The sequence below is a fragment of the Hemitrygon akajei genome, chromosome 1, assembly GCF_048418815.1.
Source record: "Hemitrygon akajei chromosome 1, sHemAka1.3, whole genome shotgun sequence".
Taxonomy (NCBI): domain Eukaryota; kingdom Metazoa; phylum Chordata; class Chondrichthyes; order Myliobatiformes; family Dasyatidae; genus Hemitrygon; species Hemitrygon akajei.
Genome location: NC_133124.1, coordinates 61,925,961 through 61,948,999, shown reverse-complemented (window position 1 = coordinate 61,948,999; position 23,039 = coordinate 61,925,961). Strand labels below are relative to the sequence as shown.

Sequence of the window (23,039 nt, the reverse complement as noted above, 5' to 3'; positions counted from 1 at the left end):
TTGTGCCAACCCTTTAAAAAATGAAATTATTCCTACACAGAAGCGCTATACCTCTGATGCACAGTTAACCTCTACTTGCTCAATCAGTTGTAGGTTAGACATAATATTCAATGACTATAAAAATGAAACCATCTGAGGGTTTTGAGCTTGTGACATTGCTTTCTTGTTCCAAATGCATTGATTCCAATAAATAATATTCAACATCACACACTTTCCTGACAGCCATCCTCTCTATACTTAAGTGTAAAGGACAATATTGTAGCAGAGAAAGATCATAGTGCCTGACACCATAAAGCACGTGGTCAGATGTTAGACTAGGTGTCTATGTTGGTGAGTACTGAACACACTGGAATAGAGATGCAAGTTCTCACATGGAGACACAATTGTGATTGGCACAATCATCTGGGGGATTGGGAAACCCATGTCCAGTTCTCTCGAGAGGTCAACCACTAATTCTGCCTCTTTTATGGAGAAAGAGTAGGAAAGAAACATGCAGGGGTAGATATTGATGTGACAGGTATCTTTGCAAATAGTAATAAAGTTGAGGCCTCCTTTTGATTCCATACCTCAATGGATTTTCAGACCACTCCAAATAATACTTTTCCTGTTGTTGCTCAGTAGCAGCTTGTGATTTTGAAAAAGCCATGCAGAGCTGCTATCCATTTGGTATTGTCCTGAGGACATGAGCACATCTTGGTGCAGGTGATTTTCAACTAACTATTCTCAGGATCCTAGGAAAGGGATTAGAGATAGGACCTACTGACATCTGGAAAAACAGATTAGGGCTAGCTAGCATGACTTTGTGCAGGCGAAGTCATGTCTAATAAGCTTAATTTAGTTCTTTTGAGGACGTAATGAAGATGACTTATGAGGGTGGCTTTCTAGATGTTGTTCCATGGACTTTAATAAAGCTTTGGATAAGGTTCAGAAAATTAAGGCACATGAGATCCATGAAGACTTGCTTGTTTGGATTCAAAAACTGATATCAATCTTTCTCACCACTGGTTCCAGAACACTGCACATAATACTTACAGCACATGGCAAAGTATTCCGGGGTCCAAGCCTTCTGCTAGTGATGTTGCAGCTGGCAGCGACATTTCCAGAGACCCTCAGAGCAATCCTTCAATACAGTGTGAAAGGGAACAGCCTTCTTACAAGCCGGCTGCAGCCACAATTAGGGCTTTTTACTAAAAGTTGTCCACATGAATTTGACAGAGAGTCAGATCAGTCTTATCCATTTTCAATGCTGAAGTTGTTGACAAGAGTACCAAACTGTGTCTGAAAAATGGTTACAACTATAAAATTTTTGATAAAGAAATTCTGATCAAAACAATAATGATCAATAAGTAACTGTCACCCTATCAAAAGGTTGCAAAGAAGCAACTTCTAAATGCTGTGGAGAGTTCTCCTTTATCCTATTATACAGGATTCCCCTCCCCACAAAAACAAATTAGTAAAACTGCTTTAGAATTGTATCTGGCACAGAAAAGTACAAATAAGAAAGATAGATGTTTGTATAAACTACAGAGTAGAAAGAAATAGAGCAGGCAGGGCACTAATGACTCATATATAGGAGAAAATATTTAATAGCCTTCTTATTACATATTTTGATGTGCCTGCAGTGGACATACATTGCAAGCTTCTTTTGCCATTGACATAATTCAACAAATACCTTAATAATAACTACAGTCAGGTTTCTTCAGACAATTCAATTAGCTGGCATGAATAATTTAGCAATGTGTGATGCCATCAGAATTTTATAAATAAGTTAATTGATGTTGGCAATATAATTCTTTTTCAATGCACATAAAGATTCAAAAACAGCCCTCCTGCAGGATTCTCAATTGAACATCACAGCAACAAAATGTGAGAACAAAAACTACAAGCATACTAGGTTTCCACGTGACTAAACAAATGTTGCCAATGTTCAAAGTAGAATTTGTGCTATGTGTTAAATCAATTGATGCATATCTGGAATATTTTTCCTGATAGACTAACAAGTTAAAGAATTATAGGCCACATATGTTTGTCAAGTATATACATCAGTTAAACATGTTTGGACAATTGGAATAAATCACTTGTGCATTCTTATGAAAATGTTCAAATACTATACAGATGTGGGAGCTGTAACATGTTATGCCACAGAGTAGAAAGATTTGAATTATGCTTACAATTTCTCAGTTTATAAGTGGTTTACTATCATGCTGATTCTTAATTCAATATAGGCTTGGCAAAATCATGTGCCAAGTATGTAATTAATGATAAATGCAAAAGAATGTCTTCAGAAGAAAATTAATGGACAGTTTCAGGTAATATTTCTAGCAGTAAGTGGCAAGGGGTATACTTTTCCTGGAATGTTAGGAAGTGGAAGGTTAATAACTTGATTCCATACAACACTGGTTCCAGCTGACCCTCCTTGTGTATGGGTAGATCCACTGGTTTATCAGCGCTGTTCTTTAAGCTGCGTGGGTGCACAGTATTTGAAATGTTCCCGCGCATATAACCATTGGGGTTTGCATTGTCTCTAGCAAGGCAGATACAATGCTGTGGAGAGTGGAGGTTGTATGCTAAAGGAAGTATACCCAGGCTGACAGGGTGAAGTACAGAGCACAGGACTGAACCTGATAAACTACGTTCTCTCTGATTTATTTTACAGCGGCATGGACTAACCATTGCTCTGAGCATGGCCTGAAAACTGCGCAGCACTTACATTGTTTTTATTATTGTAATATACATACAATGAATATTTAGAATGATAATTGAAATATGAGAAAAAGTTCACGAAGTGTTAAAGATTTTCTTTGTTGAACTGTATTTCATTCTTCCAAGAGAACCTCAACCTTGTTGTAGGGTTTGGAGGCTTGCATGACCTAGAGAGCTATGTTGTCTGGAGTCAGGCCAGACCCATGTCAAACAGGTCAAAGGCCAGATTAAGATTCGGGGGTTCAGCTCAGGGCTAACAATCCAGACTGGTCAAAAAAGCAAATGTTACAGAAACAGTAATGAAGAATACATTCAACATTAAATGTTCAGTGTTTTGCTCTCCCTTTTAAGAAAAAAAATGATCTATTTGCATAAATTTTGCCAAGATGGTGCTGGTGAACCATGGCTATCTGTTACAGCAGCTTACAACAGTTCTAAATATACCTCTTCTGAATTACTCTCATTGCAATCTGCAGCCTGTAATTTCACTTTAAGCAACAGAGTTTTGAACTGTCTCAAGGAACGAGCAACTTCATGATCTTCTGAAGGTCTTGGCGGACTCAACTCTCAAACATGCAGGAGAGGGGGGGGACTCCAAGCCAGATGCAAATGTCTAGTGATGAAAGTTCCTCTAATCGGCATCATGTTAACGAATGTACAGTCATTGGAGAACACAATGGGGGACCTAAGGGCAGGATTGCTGTATCGGAAGGAAATTAGGAATTGTTATGTTCTGTCTTTCACAGAGATATGGCTTACTCTGGACATACCAGATACCTTGGTAAAAGCTATAGGCTTCTTGATACACAGGATGGGCTGAATAGCTGAACTCGAGAAGAGAAAAGGTGGGGGGTGGGGGTCTGTGTTTCATGATAACTTCTTTCTGGTGCTCAGATGTGGTGATTTTGTCACACACTTGTTCCCGTGATCTGGAACATCAAACAATTAAATAATACTTACTCAAAGAGTTCTTCTCTGTGATCACAGTTTACATACCACCAAAAGCCAATGTTAATCAGGCACTCAAGTTATTGAATGTTGCCATCAAACAAGAAACAGCCCACTCTGACACACTTCAAATTGTAGTCAGGGATTTCAATCATGCTTTTTTCAAAAAATCTATGCCCAATTATCATCAGCATATAACTTGCAGCACCAGGGGTCCTAACTGTTTTACTATGATTAGAAATGCTTACCTTTCCGTGGCTAGATGACATTTTGGGAAATCTGATCACTTGGCTGTCCTTTTCCTAACTGCATATAGGCAGAGGCTAATGAACAAGGCTCCAAAGATAAGGACAACAAAGAGGTGGTCACAGCATGCAAAGGAGCAGCTACAGGATTGCTTCGAGTCAGTGGACTGAGCTGTATTAAAGGACTCATCAGAGATGTCAACGAATGCACTACGGTTATCACAGATTTTATAAAAACACTCGTAGATGAGAATATCCCTACAAAGTCATTCAGGGTCTTCCCCAGATGAACCATGAGATCCGCAATTTACGAGAGCTTGATCAGTAGAACTCAGGTCTGTCAACTAAGTAAGTTACAAGAGTTCCAGGTACAATCTCCAGAAAGGCACCTCATATATGAAGTGGCAATGCCTTCGAATGGAAAATCCTTCAAAAAGAATTGGATATGGCCCAGGACATCTTGGGTAAAGCCATCTCTACCATTTAGCACATCTACATGGAGCACTGTTGCAGGAAAGCAACATCCATCATCAATGATCTCTACCACCCAGGTCAGCCTCCCTTTTTGCTGCTGCCAGCAGGGAGGTGGTACAGGAGCCTCAAGACTCGCACCACCAGGTTCAGGAACAGTTATTACCCCTCAATCATCAGGCTCTTGAACCAAATGGGGTAACTTCACTTGGTCCATCACTGAACTATTCTCACAACCTATGGGCTCATTTTCAAGAACTTTTCATCTCATGTTCTCAATATTTATTGTTTATTTATTTGCTATTATTATTTTTCCCTCTTTTGTATTTACAATTTGCTGACTTTTGCATTGGTTGTTTGTCCATCCTGTTGGCTGCGATCTCTCATTGACTCTATTATGTTTCTTGGATTTATTGTGAATGCCCACAAGAAAACAAATCTCAGAGTTGTACATGATGGCTATTAGACAGGAGTGGTGGCACTGGAATTATCACTTAGTCCTTCAGAAAACCATTACCTACCACAAATTTTGGTAAAAGCTTATTTGCTTCTTTTTTGTATGTCCCCTTCACAACTGATCCATCATTGAATGTTAGCATAACCAGTACCTGTGTAACCCAGGCGTTTGTGGACATGAGAAGGGGGGAAAAATGCTGAAATTTTCAGCTTTCACAAGAAGCCATTTAATCTAAGAGTCTGGATAAGAGTTTTGAAGTTATATCACAGTGAAATTTCCAGCTAGTTGGAAGTCCCCCTGATGTTGTCTTAATGTGGTTGTGGTTGGGACATTAGGCTTTAAACCCACCCCAACTCTTTACCAAAATAAAGGCCAAAGGTCAGCTGGGTCTACCAGGATCCACCTGGATTGGAGGGTAGACACTACTAGGAGAGGTTAGACAAATTAGGTTTGTTTTCACTGGAGCAGCGCAGGCCAGAGGAGACCTGATATAATATTGAGAGGCACAGATACAGTAGACAGCTGGTATGTTTTTCCAAGGTCAGAATGTCTAATACTAGAGGGCATTTAAGATGAGAGGGGGAAAGTTCAAAAGGGATGTCGGGTGCAAGTTTTATTTTAATAAGCATAGAGTAGTGGGTGCCTTCAAAACATTGCCAGCTGTGGTAGTGGAGACAGAGCTGAGAGAGGTGCTTAACAGGCTCTTAGGTAAGTACATAAATAGGTAGAGAATGGAGAGATATAGATCATGTGCAGACAGAAGGGATTAGTTCAATTAGTTTGGTACAACATCATGGGATGAAGGGCCTCTTCTTCTACATACTGTTCTTTGTTCTATGGGTTGCTCTCAGAATTAGACTTGCAATTGATTAGTTGGTCCATTTCCCACCCTTACAGACAGCTAGAATTTCAAGTGGTGGAGTGGAAGTAAAGAGGATTGGGAGGAGGGAGCAGGGTGTATCTGGGGAGCTCTTTTACAGTTCTGTCTGGTCATTTACAAAATCAATAGGCAAGGAAATAGAAAGGTAGTCTCGGATGGCTATGTAAAGGAATGCTTATCCAAAGTAGTAACACATTATAAAAAAGGACATTCCTTAGACTTTGATCTTCAATATAGTTCTGGTTGAAGTATCTTATAAATTTTTCGCAATATTAGAAAGTATAAACTCTTATGGTTTTAATATACATACTCTTCTGAAAGCAAAGCAGATTTTGAATAGCAAATGAATGGCATATTTCTGCATTTCACAAAAACCAAACAATATATTTCATTCCTGCAGTGTTTTGGATGTGTTGCTTTGGATTTCCAGCATCTGTAGACTTGCTCATGTTTGTATTTCATTTGAGTAGCTTACAGTCACATTGATGGATTGACTGGGGAGAAACAATTTTTTTTTCATATTTCTCTCTCATACAAACTCCAGAAAGATCTAAACTTGTTTGATAACAATGCATAGATTTATATTCCCCACCTAGCAAATAATTTTTGTTCTCAGCATTATACATTGGTAAGGATACCACTAAACTGATAAGCACTTACCCATACAGAGCACACAGAGGGCGTTTGGTACCAGATTTGGGTCTGTAAGGCTTGGGCTCACCGGCCATATTGATATCTGAAAGAAAGGACACTAATGACAACACAATGACTTGAGAGGTTTACATTAAGTTTGTCACAAAATATTATGTTACATTTCTAATATACCATTAAGTTTAGGAATTTAAGTGCACAAATGTAGCACCAAATACCACAAATAATTATACTCATAAAATTGCATCAAAGCCATAGGATAGCTAATCTGTATTCCAAACAGTGAGACTCTAGCTGCACCTGTTTTTGGTTTTGTTGATTCACACTTACAAAGAAATTTCTAAGGCAGGTCACTTCAACTTTTATCTTTAGCAAGGTGGGTTGATATTTATTTTATTTATAGATTCTGTGTGGAAGAGGCCCTTCTGGCCCAATAAGCAGCAACCCCAGAAACCCACCTATTTAACAGTAGACTAATCACAGGCCAATTTACAATGACCAAATTAACCTACTGATTGGTACGCCTTTGGACTGTGGGAGGAAACCCATGCAGTCACAGGGATAACTCCTTATAGACAGCATTTAGTCTTTTTGACTTGGTGATTTATATTATTTTAGTGTTTTCATTCAACATATAGCTTTTGTGTCAATAATTATGATTTTGTCTGTGCACTGATAGTGATTCTTTCAACAGCATATGTTGTAAAAGATACACATTTACATATTTTGTGGTCTAGATTAACACATTTTGCATTAATCTTGTCAAATTTCAGGTCCCAATCAACTTGCTGTTAACTACTTCAATCTATTCACACTTACACAGTGCACAAAAATAAATCACTCTTTGCTAATCAATTTATCACAATAAAACAGTATTATTAAAATTTGTGGAATTTACTACATTTCTTGCTTTGTTTTTGGTTGAAAGAGAAAATAAATCCTAGCCAAGACAATGCCTTCAATTTCATAAATTCTCAAATTCTGGCAATATCCTCTTAAAGTGCCTTTGCATCCTCTCTGGGGCCATCACAACCTTCCTAGAGCTTTGGAACCAGGACTGCACAAAACACACTAATTGTCATCTACTGGATATTACACATGGCTCTAACATAACCTCTCAAACCTTACATCCTTTGTCTAAACCAAAATCATATACATTTCCTTATCTCCACCTGATCTATTCTGTCCACAGATCTCCAAAAATGCACAGCAAGATCAATCTGTTCATTTGCCTATCATACCATTTCTCAGTCATTTGCTTGCTTTGTTTCTCTTGCTCAAAGGCATTGGTTGAATTCTTTTCACTAACATTTTACTTTTCTAACCAGTCCACCAGTATTTTTACCCTCACTAAATAATATTGCCAATGATGCCACAAAATGACACATTTCTTATTTGTGGCTCTTACATTTAAATTCAAACTACTTACACAGACCATGAAAACCTAGGGACGAGTACAAACCTCTGCAGAATCTTACAGTTCTCCAGTCAGTAAAACCCTGTCCATTCCATTACTCCTCAATGTAATTTTGTATTTTTGTAAAAGAGATTATTGTCCTCTATTGGCCTTTTTAATTCCTTGATCAATTTGTCATGAAGTATGGGGTCAGAGAAGGTTTTGGGTAGAAAGGAAATTCTGCTGATACAGTTCCTTCCAGCAAGGATCTATACAATTTGGATAAATGAGGGTTCCACTCTTTACCAAATGAGTAGGCCCATTGGAACTTAGGCCAAACCACAATGCACTTCACACCTAGCAATCCTGTTTCTTAGGTCCATTCTTCAGCACATCAAATTAAGCATATCGTGGCTCAAATAAACTTCAATTTAAGTTAACAAATGAATGCAAACTTACTAGCTTAATTCTTGAAGGAAGTGTATCATCCTGAGGATAGTTTGAATGAGATGAGAGTTTACAAAGATGAGAGATGATCTCACTGAGCCACACAATATTCAGAGATGGAAAACAAAATGTTGCTAAGAGTGCACTTCTTTTTGCTGCAGCAGTAAATAGGGAAATAATGAGAACAGTAACAGCGGGAATCCAAGCTATGAAACCCTTAAAGTTTTCCAGAGATAACACTGAAAGCCTGGAAAAGTGCATAGATTTAATAGAATGACTCCAAAAGTTTCTGGGTTGGTATTGTGCCAGAATCTGCAGTTTTCTCTATTTTTCATTTTCCAAAGGATGAACATATTTTGCCTTGTTCTATCTTTAATTTGCTAGTGTTGAACATAAAATAAATGCAAATATTGAAAATTTGTCTTTCACCCCAACATGGATCTTGTCTTCAATAACTCCTTCCTTCCTTTTTCTATATCCTACGACTCTTCCTCTAGCTCTTCCCAATTCTCCTTCCACAAATGTTATTTGCTCTAAGTACTTCCAGCAAGTTTGTGTTAATTTCAGTGCAGAATACATGCAGATGGTAATTCATAAGCCATGGCAAACCACAATAATACCATTATTTTATTTTGTTTACGCTATATATTTAAAAATGTTCCATATAACATAATCTGCATGCCATTTCCAATATCTCCTAATGGTCAATCTCATTCATTCATGACATGTATACTGCGGTATTACATATATTGTTGTCATATGTGAACTGTGTGGCTAAGCTCCAATGTCTATCCAAGTTTGCTGACAACACCACTGTCAAAGACTGAATCAAAGGTGGCGATGAATCAGCATATAGGAGGGAGACTGAAAATCTGGTTGAGGGGTGCCATAACAGCAACCTCTTACTCAATGTCACTAAGACGAAGTACATGGTTATTGACTTCAGGAGAAGGAAACCAGAGGTCCATGAACCAGTCCTTATTGGAGGAACAGAGGTGGAGGGGGTCAATGACTTTAAATTCCTCTGTGTTATATTTCAGAGGACCTGTCCTGGGCTCAGCATGCAAGTACTATTATAAAGAAAAAATGGCAGTGCCTCTTCTTCCTTAGAAGTTGCAGAGATTTGGCATGACATCTAAAACTTTGACAGGTTTCTATAGATGTGGTGTGTTGAGTATGCTGACTGGCTGCATCAAGGCCTGGTATAGAAGTACCAATGCCCTTGAATGGAAAGGCCAACAAAAAATAATGGGTAATGCCCTCCCAACAATTGAGGACATTTACATGAAATACAGTCACAGGAAAGCAGCATCCATCATCAGGGACCCCAGCACAGAGGCATGTTCTCTTCTCAATGCTGCCATTAGGAAGAAGGTTCAGGAGCCTCAGGACTCACACCATCAGGTTCAGCAACAATTACTACCCCTCAAACATCTGGGTCCTGAATCAAAGGGGATAACTTCACTCAACTTCACTTGCCCCATTATTGAAATGTTCCTACAACCAATGGACACACTTTCAAGGACACCTCTCTGATGTTCTCAATATTTATTGCACATTTATTTTTATATAATTTCTCTCATTTTTATTTGCACAGTTTGTTGTCTTTTGCACACCCGTTGAACACCTAAGTAGGTACAGTTTTTCATTGATTCTGTTAGGGTTATTATTCTAAAGAGTTGTTAAGTATGAACACACAACAATGAATCTCAGGGTTGTATATGGTGACATATCTGTACTTTGATAAGAAAATTACTTTGAACTTTCTTTGAATATGTTAATGGAATATTATATTTCATATGCATGTCAAAGGTTAAAAAAAGTGAATTTAAAAATGAAATTGTTCCAGTACAATCCAAAAAAATCATAAAGTTAATAAAACTAAATGATTCTTAACAAAATTTCCCTGATACCTTTCAAATTTCCACACCAGCCAGCCTGTGTAATTACACAAAGTAGCAGTCATTTGCGTTATTTATGTTCTTTTCAAAAGGTTTGACATAAGTATAGCATTTGAGATGTAGTAATAACATAAAAATAAGGATTAAAACACATTCTATCAAAAATGATGGAATTATTAGATATTAACTCAGGAAAAATCATTAGCAGAATGATTTAGGAACAGTTTTCACAGATTTCGCTGTACAGTACTCAATTTTCCTGACAGTTTTGAGTAAGTGAAAGATGAAGTGGACCATTTCAAGCTCTCTGACAGTGAGCATGAAATTTCCAGAAAATAGTTGAGTGTTTCATATTAAAGACTTAATTGGAGCAAGAAAGCATATTGACCAAGAACTGGGAACAAGAAATGCTGTTTGGGAGAACTCAGAAGCGTAGAAAGTTAGGCGGGAAGTCTCATCATTGTCCTACTTTTAAGTCATATCAATATTTGAGAAAAGATTACAAAGTTGTCAAATATGCAAGGAATACTGATCTAGGAGTTACAACAGAAGCCAGAAAAACTTTGACTTGCATTACATGTGTGAAAAAAACAGGGAATAGTGTTGAGATAACATGAACAAGAATTTGTGTTAATTAACATGGTCAAAGTGTTCAGTATTATATGACTAAATAACCAAAGGGAATCTGAACTATAGTCACACTAGTATCTGAGGGAAGACATAATGAGGCAATGCAGCATTATCTCTCCAGTGCCACATTTATTTCTAGGCACCAAGTGAGAAGGTAAATATTTAATCTTGGAGGTTGTGCATGGTGTGCATGATGAAGAAAAGTCCTGACGTATTTGGGTTTTTCATCTTGCAAAGGGCACAACACAAAATCTGAAAGACAAATTTAAATCAAAGCCTAAAAATGAGGATTAGAATTATGGGTTTAAACTATTAATAAAGTTAAATGTGGGGATGATATGAAACTTCTTCCCTTACACAAAGAATGATCAATATATGAAAGTCACAAAGTCATGTAAACATCAGTGTCATGTAATTAATAATTGGAGTGTCAGATAGGAGTTGGAATACTTTTGCTTAGATGGTCTTCCACTTAAATATATTTTCAACTTGGGCAACATGTATAACCAATCTATTAGAGTTTTTCGAGGAAGTTACCAGGAAAGTGGATGAAGGGAAGACAGTGGATATTGTCTACAAGGACTTCAGTAAGGCCTTTGACAACGTCCCACATGGGAGGTTAGTTAGGAAGATTCAGTCGCTAGGTATACATTGTTAGGTAGTAAACTGGATTAGATATTGGCTCAATGGGAGAAGTCAGAGAGTGGTGGTGGAGGACTGCTTCTCTGAGTGGAGGCCTGTGACTAGTGGTGTGCCACAGGGATCAGTGTTAGGTACATTGTTATTTGTCATCTATATCAATGATCTGGATGATAATGTGGTAAATTGGATCAGCAAATTTGCTGATGATACAAAAATTGGAGGTGTAGTGGACGGTGAGGAAGGTTTTCAAAGCTTGCAGAGGGATTTGGACCAGATGGAAAAATGGGCTGCAAAATAGCAGATGGAGTTTAATACAGACAAGTGTGAGGTATTGCACTTTAGATGGACAAACCAAGATAGAACATACAAGGTAAATGGTAGGACACTGAGGAGTGCAGTAGAACAGAGGGATCTGGGAATACAGATACATAATTCCCTAAAAGTGGCGTCACAGGTAGAATAGGGTCGTAAAGAGAGCTTTTGGTACATTGGTCTTTATAAATCAAAGTATTGACTATAAGAGTTGGAATGTTATGGTGAAGTTGTATAAAGCATTGGTGAGGCCGAATTTGGAATATTGTGTGCAGTTTTGGTCACCTAATTACAGGAAAGATATTAATAAGGTTGAAAGAGTGCAGAGAAGGTTTACATGGATGTTGCTGGGACTTGAGAAACTGAGTTACAGAGAAAGGTTGAATAGGTTAGGACTTTATTTCCTGGAGCGTAGAAGAATGAGCAGAGATTTGATAGAGGTGTATAAAATTATGATGGGTATAGACAGAGTGAATGCAAGCAGGCTTTTTCCACTGAGGTTAGGGGAGAAAAAAAACCCAGAGGACATGGGTTAAGGGTGAAGGGGGGAAAGTTTAAAGGGAACATTGGGGGGGGGGGGGCTTCTTCACACAGTGAGTGTAGGAATGTGGAATGAACTGCAAGATGAAGTAGTCAATGCAGGCTCACTTTTAACATTTAAGAAAACCTTGGACAGGTGGATGAGAGGGTTATGGAGGGATATGGTCCAGGTGCAGGTGAGTGGGACTAGGCAGAAAAATGGTTCGGCACAGCCAAGAAGGGCCAAAAGGCCTGTTTCTGTGCTGTAATGTTCTATGGTTCTAACAAACAAGGCCCAAAAATAACCCAAAATGAGAAAGAAACGTAGAACCATTGGGGTTCACCCTGACTTGGTATGTAAAGCCTGAGCCTATGTTCAAGCATATTAGGACACAGCACCTGCCAAATACACAGAAATAGTATGGCTGATGGACTAGAGCAAAGCATTGATAGAGACACCCAGAACTGGTCAGGCCAAAACATTTCCAGGTGGAGTTGCAAGAAATGATGTAGGAAAAGGAGGCCCAAGGATTCTTAGCAAAATACTCATGTGTAAACGTCCTAGTAATAATTTGTTGGGTTTCCTCTTGCTAGTGATGCAATCTGTGGCAACTTTTCAAAGGCAGACAATACTCAGTGCAGTTAATATGAACAAAGTTAATATAAATAACAAAGTTGAATGTTTTTTTTCTTGTGGGACTCTGCACTTTAAGTCTTATGAGGCTGTCATTAACCTGCTGACTTAGGAGTTTCGTATCAGCTTGGAGTTAAAATAAAGGCAGACTTTGAATCTACTTCAATAGAATGTTAAAGAATTCAACACAATTTGAAATCCCCGTTTTTTCCTTCTTACCATATTTTTGGTGTCAATATTTTTTAAAAATCTTAAAACTTAATCCTGTTTTCATACATTTTAAAGCTTAAAATCTAAGTAATGCAGTTTCTATTGAAACACAGCATATTATGCATAATTATTGAATGAGCTTTCTAAAATCTATGACTGTTCTAATCAGTATTCAATTCCAGTCTCACAAGAATCTTTTCCATTTTGAAAGACCCTCAACCACATCATTTTTCTCTCAATGAAGCAATTTGCACTTGAAATTTCAAGAGCCCTCAAAATGAAGCAAACACAAGGAGGCCTAAAATCTTTTGCTTTTTCCCTTTGTCTATTTGAGTAGTGATCAGAAATGCATTCAACATTCCCTTAAAATATCTCATTCATCAGATGATAATTTCTATGGTAACTCTGTCACACTTAACTCCTTTCAATTTTTAATCATGGCACCTTTGATAACTTGAAGAGATTCATGCAAAACCACTGCATATATTGAAGAATGGCAGAATTCAAACCACAAGTTTTAATTGAGGGATTTGCTACAGCAATGACAGTAAATGTAAAGCAAATCACACTTAACACAGTTGTCTCTAAAAGAAGCACAAGAACAGTCAATGCCAACGCACCCCCAGAAATCAGAGAGAACCATCGTTCCTATTGATCAGTGATTCCCAACCTTTTTCATGCCATGGATCAATACTATTAAGCAAGGGGTCCGTGGACCCCAGGTTGGAAACCCCTGATTTAGAGGGTACAAAATGGGTCATCTCACAAAATGTGCAGTCAATTTGAGTTACAATTGGATGTTTCAGATTTATGAGATTTCACCCTCTGCAAGGAAGAGCAAATACCAATGTACTATAGTTTGGTCTAGAGGGCAGCCAGGACCTTGGTAAACAATATGTTAATAATGGAATTAAGCAATAAACTGCAGATAAACCTAGGATGTGGATGAATTAGAAAGGGTGAAATCCATGCTGAAGCAGATGCAGGAAAGCAAATGAGTGAAAAAATGAAATAGAGAAAAACAGAAAAAGAAAATGTATGTAAAGGAATAGTGACATTTTAAAATTTGTGAACTATTATAACCTAAAGGAATGAGATACAACATCTGTATTTGGTTACTTTCTTAGCACGAATGATGGGTTAAGCAGGAATTATCAACCATCCTGTTATTAAATAGGTACATGTGGAGATCATTTTAAAACTGTGGCACGTTTAATGGGTTATTAATGAGCTACTGCAGCAAATTCAAGAAAATCAAGAGAGGTTAACAACCAGATGTTGTTTTTACAAAGCTACTGGCAGAGCATCCTGAGGTGATTCACATTTCATGGTGCGTCTCTCCCCCACAGTAAGTTGTTGGACATTATTCACACCAATAATCATGCGTGATATTTTTGTGTTTAGAAAACCTGGGCTGGACATAAAGCTGTACCAGGATTATATTTAGAGCCAACAGCACGAATAAACTAACAAATCATGTGTCAGAAACAACATTCCAGTAGAATTTATGCTTTTGCCAGAACTGGCAATTCAGGGCCAAATTACCCACCTTTTAAAGTGTCTCTTTTACCCCATGCTATGTTTTGCTCAACTTCATTTGCAACTATTATAATTATAAAAGAATGCAAACATTCTGGCAATATTGAGGGCAATAAGCAGCATGTAAAACATTTTAAAAACTTTAAAGGAAAACTGAACAAGAAATTATTCCTCAGCTTCTCAGGATGATTGCAGTATAGTTGCAGCAGCCTCCCCAGCTCCAATCAACATTGAAATTTCTCATCTCAGTAATTTTTACTATGATTGAAAAATCCTGATGATTACCAAGAACGCTAAAATCTGCAAGTCTGCCTTGCTAATAAACTCAAAAGTGAATGTGCTACACAGTTACAGCCTATGTTAGCGTAGCAGTTAACGTGACACTATTACAATTCAGGGCATTCGGGAGTTTGGAGTTCGGTTCTGGTGACATCTGTAAGGAGTCTCTGTACGTCCTTTCAGTGGAATGCACGGGCTTTCTTCAGGTGCTCTGGCTTTCTCCTCCAGTCCAAAGACACACCAGGTAGGGTAATCAGTCATTGTAAATTGTCCTGTGGTTAGGTTACAGTAAATCGGGTTTGCCAGGGGTTAATGGTGTAGGATAGCTTGAAGGGCCAGAAAGGTCTACTCCACACTGTATCGCTAATAAACAAAGGAACAAATAAATAAATAACGAGTGTAGCGGGCCCTCACACTGTGCCACAGCCTACTACTGCTACTCGTGAAAGCAGACGTCGAAAGTGGTGCGTGAGGTAACAAGGTCAGAAGTGGGATAAGCACACCGGTATCTGCGCAAATCTTAAAGTGGATCTCTGCAGACTCCCAACAATTCTACTCACTAATCTCCAAACACTGGAAAGTAAGCTACTGTGGTGAACTAGATATACCTGTCTGACTGCTCCTGTGGCCTTCAGTTTGTACTGGTCCACAATCCGGTCCATCTCCCTCTGGAAGACTGAGACCCCATTTGTGACACCAAATGGGACGCGCAGAAATTTTAGAACTCCCTCTTCCCGCCACTCTCAAGGCCCTCCGGCGGTGCCTGGGTTTTTTTTCCTATTACGCCCAATGGGTCCCCCATTACGCAGACAAGGCCCGCCCCCTGGTCCGGTCTACCACTTTTCCCCTCTCTGCCGAGGCCCGCGCGGCCTTCAGCTGCATTAAAGGGGACATTGCCAAAGCAACGATGCATGCGGTGGACGAGACCATTCCCTTCCAAGTAGAGAGTGACGCCTCTGACGTTGCAGTGGCTGCTACCCTCAATCAGGAGGGCAGACCAGTGGCGTTTTTTTCTCGTACCCTTCAAGGCTCTGAACTTCGGCACTCCGCGGTGGAGAAAGAAGCCCAGGCCATAGTGGAAGCTATTAGGCACTGGAGGCACTATCTCGCCGGCAAAAGGTTCACCTTGCTGACCGACCAGCGCTCGGTTGCGTTCATGTTCAGCAACCAACAGCGGGGCAAAATCAAAAATGATAAAATTTTGCGATGGAGAATAGAACTCTCCACCTACAATTATGATATCCTGTACCGGCCTGGCAGGCTCAATGAACCCTCTGATGCCCTATCCCGGGGAACGTGTGCTAGTGCCCAGCTCGACCAGCTGTATGCCCTTCATGCCCAACTTTGCCATCCGGGGGTCACCCGATTTTACCATTTCATTAAAGCCCGGAACCTGCCATACTCCCTGGAGGACATCAGGACGATGACCAGGGACTGCCAGATCTGCGCTGAGTGCAAACCGCACTTCTACCGTCCTGACACTGCGCAGCTTGTCAAGGCCACCCGCCCTTTTGAGCGACTGAGTGTTGACTTTAAGGGCCCCCTTCCCTCCACCGACCGCAATGTCTATTTTCTCAGTATTATTGACGAGTACTCGCGATTCCCCTTTGTCGTTCCCTGCCCCGACACTACTACCACGTCGGTCATAAAAGCCCTGCGCCAGCTCTTCACTCTGTTCGGATATCCCTGCTATGTCCACAGTGATAGAGGGTCCTCCTTTATGAGTGACGAGTTGCGCCGGTTCCTGCTAGCTAGGGGCATTGCTACTAGTCGCACCACGAGTTATAATCCCCGGGGGAATGGCCAGGTGGAGAGGGAGAATGCCATAGTGTGGAAGGCCACACTTTTAGCCCTTAAGTCAAAAGGGTTGCCGGTCTCCCGATGGCAGGAGGTCCTCCCTGAGGCACTCCACTCTATCCGCTCCCTGTTGTGTACGTCCACTAATGCCACCCCTCACGAACGCCTATTCTCTTTTCCCAGGAAGTCTGTCACTGGGACCACCCTACCAGTTTGGCTGACGTCCCCGGGGCCAGTGCTGCTACGTAAACATGCGAGGAGTAATAAGTACTCACCGCTGGTCGAGAGGGTTCACCTCCTGCATGCTAATCCCCAGTATGCCTACGTGGTCTTGCCTGATGGGCGGGAGGACACGGTCTCTGTCCGCGACCTGGCGCCCGCCGGAGCAGCAGACCACTACCCCGAGCATTCCACGGTAACTATGCACCCTGTACCCGAGGTGACACCGCACACACCGTGCCACACCCAGACTCCTCACGACGCTCATGTACCGGGCATCTCGTACGCGTCTATTCCAGGGACCTCGCTCACACGCGAGGGATCCCTGACACCTCCTGTTGGGACAGAACCAACCCACTCTCCACCTCCGGTGCAAACACCACCTCCGGCACCTGTGCCATCACCACCTCCGGCTCCTGTGCAATTGCAGCCGGAGCTACGCAGATCGCAGCGAACGATTCGACCACCTGATAGACTTAACCTGTAAATATACTTGGGGATTGTTTTTTAAACAAAGGGGGGGTGAATGTGGTGAACTAGATATACCTGTCTGACTGCTCCTGTGGCTCCTCCCACAGACCCTGCTGACTGCTCCTGTGGCTCCTCCCACAGACCCCTGTATAAAGGCGACTGTGGTCTGCTGCTCTCCCTCATTTTCCCAGGATGTAGTGTTGTTCTTCAGTCAATAAAAGCTGATATCTCACTTCCTAAGTCTCAGCGTGAGTTATTGATGGTGCATCAGCTACATTACCAGCATCCATGTCTGAACCAGTGGGAGATGAGGGACTGCTGCACACTCGTCTTGACATAAACATGGCTCCAGGACACCATACAAGGCTTGGCCATTCAGCCAGAAGATCTAATCTCCTTTTGGGCAGGCAGAAATGCTACAAATTCTGGTAAGACCTGCGGAGGTCTGTGTGTCTATGACAGTAAGAACTGGTGTGTGAATACCATGGTAGTAATGGTCCACTGCTCATGGCAGATAGAGATTTTAAAGGTGAGGGCGATTCTACTTACTGAGGATGTTTAATACCATTGTGATTGTTGCTGTTTACATCCCCCCAGCTCTTCCATTCTGTGTTACTGCCGGGGAAGAGCTGCAGGAGCTCCGTGCTGCCATCTGTGACCTCCAAGCCACTCACCTCAATGGTTTCTTTACTGTTGCTGCTGACCTCAATCAACACCAACTTAAAAACACCCCTGCCAATGTTCTACCAGAATGTCAACTTCGCAATCAGAGGAGCGAACGTATTAGGAGTCTACAAGACAGGCCCATGACCCCACCTTGGATATTCAGACCACATATCCATTTTGCTAGTCCCTGTGTACAGACCAATGTATAAATGAATCAAACCAGTTTAGAGGGAGATCAGAACCTGGCCAAAAGGTGCTACCTCGGCACCGCAGGACTGTTTTGAAAGCATGGGGACTGGAGTATAGTCAGGGAGGCATCTGCCTACGATCATCACGCCAACATTGATGAAAATGTGGAATCAGTGACTGGCTACATAGCAAACCCACTGAGACCATTTCCGTGATTAAACTCTACACTGGTATGGCTGACTGCAGAGGTTCGTGCACTGCTTAAAGACAGAATACTGCTTTCAAACTAGGGGATAAGATGACTTGAAGGTCAGCAAAAGCCGTAGTCTCGCATGCTGTCAGGAAGGCAAAGTGAGAGTACTCACAGAAAACTTCACAGGCAACTTTGTGACACCAAGGACTTGCGGCAATGTATACAAACCATAACAGATTACAAGTCCACCCTGCTTGTCAATGACAGCAGCACCTCCCTTCCTGATAGGCTGCATGCCTTTCACGTACAGATTGACACACTGAGTGCAACAGAGGAAAGTCCCCTCTCCCCTTGAGTAACAGGCACCCGGTGGTTTCATCGAGTTGAGGAAGATCTCAGCCAGGGTAAACCCACACAAAGCTGCAGGATCAGACAACATGCCTGGTAAGATACTGAGGGATTTTACTACCCAGCTAACAGAGGACTTAACGGGCATCTTTAACATCTCTTTTGCAACAGTCCACTGTTCCTGCAGGCTTCAAGGCAACCACCATCATTCCAGTGCCCAAGAGATTGATGATAACTGGCTTAAACAATTATCGACCAGTGGCACCGACCTCAGCAATCACGACTAGGACTGCCACCCTGGTTAGCTGCTTCATCCCCCAGTGGCTGGTAATGGATCTGCCAGCTACATTGGACCTTCTCCAGTTTGCCTACCCCTCAGACCAGTCCACTGATGATACCATAGCCTTGGACTTCCACTCCATCTGGTCGCAGCTGGAAAATGATGCCTCACATGCCAGGATGTTGTTCGTTGTCTTTGACTCTACGTTTAACATGATCATCCCTCAGAGGCTGGTGGGTAAACTGTCCTCGGGACTCCACACCCATCTCTGTAACGAGATCTTGGACTTCCTGATGGAAAGACCCCAGTCAGTCCAATATCTCAAGCTCCATCATGCTGAGCACTGGCGGCCCTCCAGGTTTGTGTGCTCAGCCTGCTGCTGTTCACACTGCTAACTCATAACTGCACTGCCAGATCCACCTCAAACTCCATCATCAAGTTCGCTGATGATACATTAAGTGGTGTGAGACCAATAACCTGAATCTCAACGTGGAAAAAAAACAAAAGAAATAATTGTGGATTTTACAAAGGCACCGGTTGATCACTTTCCATTGCACATCAATGGCTCTGCCGTGGAGAAAGTGAAGACCACGAAGTTCCTTGGTGTGAATAGGATGGATGATCTAACCTGGACCCACACCTCCTCCTCATTAGTTAAGAAGACACACCAGAACCTACACTTTGTGTGGAGTTTGAGGCACCTAAGGCTCCCCGCTCCCATTCTAACAACTTTCTACAAGAGCACCATCAAGACCCATAAGACCCTGTAGAGGATCCTAAAAAACTTTGTGACATTTACTCGGAGCATTGGTGAGGATCCCTACCATCAATCCCACAATCTCTTTGACCCACTACTGCCAGAAAGGAGGTACAGGAGCATCAGGGCTAGGACTGCCAGACTGAATAGCAGCTACTTTCCTCAGACAGTAAGACTTAAGAATACCCTGCCACCACCGCGGTCTCATCATTAGGACAATGAGCAGTTTATTCTACTGTTTATTACATGTGCTGCACACTTCACATGCATTTTGAATTATATTTTATTACGGGTGCACAACGGTCAGGAGGAATGTTCTTTAGTTTGGTTATATGCAGTACGTGTACAGTGAGATGACAATAAACTTGAAACTTGGAGAATGAGAACTTGATGCATTTTAATCAATACAACCAAGAATAGGTTTAATCACAAAACTATAAACAATTTTTAAAGTGCTGACAATTGCTATTGCAGATAAACAGTTTTGAAATTACTGTAAATTAAATTATAGAGCCAGTTCCTTATTACATTATATTCAAAGGCTTTTAAATGTTCCTTTTAGTGTAGATGCCGAAAATGTGAAAATAGTAATATGAAAATTGACTCCTGGTTTTTCTGTCGGCCCTTTTAACAATGAGGAGCAACCCGTCGCTACCGCCCATCTTCCCAGATGGGACGCACAGTGGAAACCTGCATCAAGGAGCACAGGATGTGCATCCATTTGAGCTTCCAGGAGAAATTCAGCAATAGCAGAATGCTGTATTCGCAATCGCCAAAGGATTGATTTCAACACCACAAAACTACTGTGCTGGATCAATTGCTTTTGGGACTGCCTGGTGAAGGAAGCCATTGAAATAAATCTAGAGGAAAAGAATTTTAACAAGGATGAAGGTCTCACTCTAAGAAAGAACTGAAATTTGATTGTAAACAAGATGGACAGAGGAAATCTGATTGGATCAGTACTAACCAATCAGGAGGGACAGATGACAGGGGCATAAATACCACTGGACAAGACATGCCCAGGCATCATCCCCGATGAAGATGGCAGAGTTTGTCATTGAAACATTGATTAAAATCGATACCTGTAGCTTGCTGGAAGCCTGAGATGAGTTTATTCATCATATACATAGGGGAAGCACTAGATCCTTTTTCAAATTAAGCTCCTGTTTAACATTGCTTCTAGATCTTTTTCTTCCTTTTCTACTAGGATGTAAATATTGCTGTTACAAATTGATATGCATGAATACCTCTCTCAGCAGCCTTCATCAATAAGTTGCAAATTTATAATGGACTCAGCATTGCTTATGATCAAATAATTTACAATGTGCAAAAAAAGCATAGTATATACTGTTAGTCACACCTTGCATGCTTTTAATGGTTAGATCTGTGCTACAAAATTAACTAAAATGAGTGCAATGAGTAGTATCTACTGCTCGGTGAATGGAGAGCAAACATACAGTAAACTATTGCTCAGCTGCATTATTGCTCTTCATGGAGAAAATGATTGAAAAGGTTCAAAGTAGGATAGCTCAGGGGAAGTGGAGAAAATAATAAAGTCCTAAAAGGCTAGGATAATAGCACATACTTCCCTTCCGTTGAACATCTGAACTAATAGTATCATTTAAACAATCATTATATACAGTATTCTGTATGAACAGGCATGTGAATCTGGAATGTCATGTCCCTCTAAAATCAAGTTTTGTCAGCATCTTTTAATTTAGTAACAGAACTTGTCTTGTGGCACCCTTTTCTTTTAAAGATCAAAGGAAAACAGGAATTATTTGGTCCTTAATGGTGATAAGTATTATTTGAATCAGCTATATCCTGTCAAGTAGGAAAATATTAGAAATGCTTCACGAGTGAATCTGCAAATGCTGGAGATAAATAAAAACACAAAATGCTGGCAGAACTCAGCAGGCCAGACGGCATCTATGGGAGGAGGTAGTGACGACATTTCAGGCCGAAACCCTTCATCAGGAGTGTAGTAACATGGGATGGTCGAGGGGGGATAAGAAGTGGGGGGAGGGATAAAGTAGAGAGCTAGGAAGTGATAGGCTGAAGGGAAATGGGCTAGGGGAAAGGTGGAGAATTATGGGAAATAAAAGAGAAAGAAAGGTAGGGGTGGGGGGAGATAATCGTGAGGGGGGAAAAAAGAGAGAGAAAGAGAACCAGACTAAAATAATAGATAGGGATGGGGGTAAGGGAGGGCAGGGGTATCAACGGAGGTCTGTGAGTTGGATGTTCATGCCGGCAGGTAGGAGGCTACTTAGGCGGGAGATAAGATATTGCTCCATCGACCTGCGTGTGGCCTCATTTTGAGTCGTCACTACCTCCTCCCATAGATGCTGTCTGGCCTGCTGAGTTCTGCCAGCATTTTGTGTTTTTATTAGAAATGCTTACCAGGTTAGGCAGCACATGTGGAGATAAAAACAGTCACTGTTTCAATGTTTCAGGCCAATGTCCTTTCATTAAAACTCTGCTTTAGAATAACAATTTTATCACTGAAAATAAGTTTATCCCATTGCTACTTTACAAAAACTTCGTGATTCTTAATTTAAGTCCATTTAAAATATCCATTGAATTAATTGCTTCTAATATACAGTTCGGGTAGATGGAGCTCGTCAGCCTGGGAAGGCAGTCCATCTAAGAGAGAGAAAACTCTAATTTCAAACCTCTGCTGCCTTTCGGCCATACCCACTCATGGGAAAGGCTTCGGCAGTAAACCCTGAGGACAAATCCAGAGCTGGAGTCCCTAAGGCAGTCTGACGTTGCCTTCAACCTCGCTCTGGCAACTCCTGCGATGACACTGGTGCCAAGCTGTATTGGCCCTTGTCTTTCCCTTGGACAACATCAGTGGTGTGGAGAGGGGAAACTTGCTGCATGGGCAACTGCCTGTCTTCCATATAACCTTGCCCAGGCCTACGTCCTGGAGAGGGCATAGATCCATGGTCTCACGAGGCTAATGGATGCCACACAACACACAGTAGAGTAGAAACTATTTGGCTTTGGTTCATGTCATGTGCAACCTAAGCATAATGATTTTTTCAAAAGTTTGATCACAGTTGTTCTTAAACCAATTTGGCTTCCATGTAAAACAAATAACTTTTCCCAACTATGGTGTTCCATCAGGTCACTTCATTGATTTCCAGTTCTCATATTCTCGAGCAAAATTGGTATGAGGTATTAGGTATAGAATGATAAGAGATACAGAAGATCATTCACTGAGTGACTGCATATATTCAGATGGTTAAACGA

At 41.0% G+C, this 23,039-nt stretch overlaps 1 protein-coding gene across 8 annotated transcripts in view; it reads right to left on the bottom strand.

Moving 5' to 3' along the window:
- LOC140726975 (RNA-binding Raly-like protein) overlaps positions 1-23,039 on the bottom strand; it is a 946,129-nt gene that overhangs the window by 201,366 nt on the left and 721,724 nt on the right. For all 8 annotated transcript variants that reach the window (XM_073044065.1, XM_073044075.1, XM_073044047.1 and 5 more), the window contains one exon: positions 6,365-6,440. In XM_073044065.1, coding sequence (XP_072900166.1) covers positions 6,365-6,440 — 76 coding nt within the window. The remainder of the gene's footprint in view (positions 1-6,364; positions 6,441-23,039) is intronic.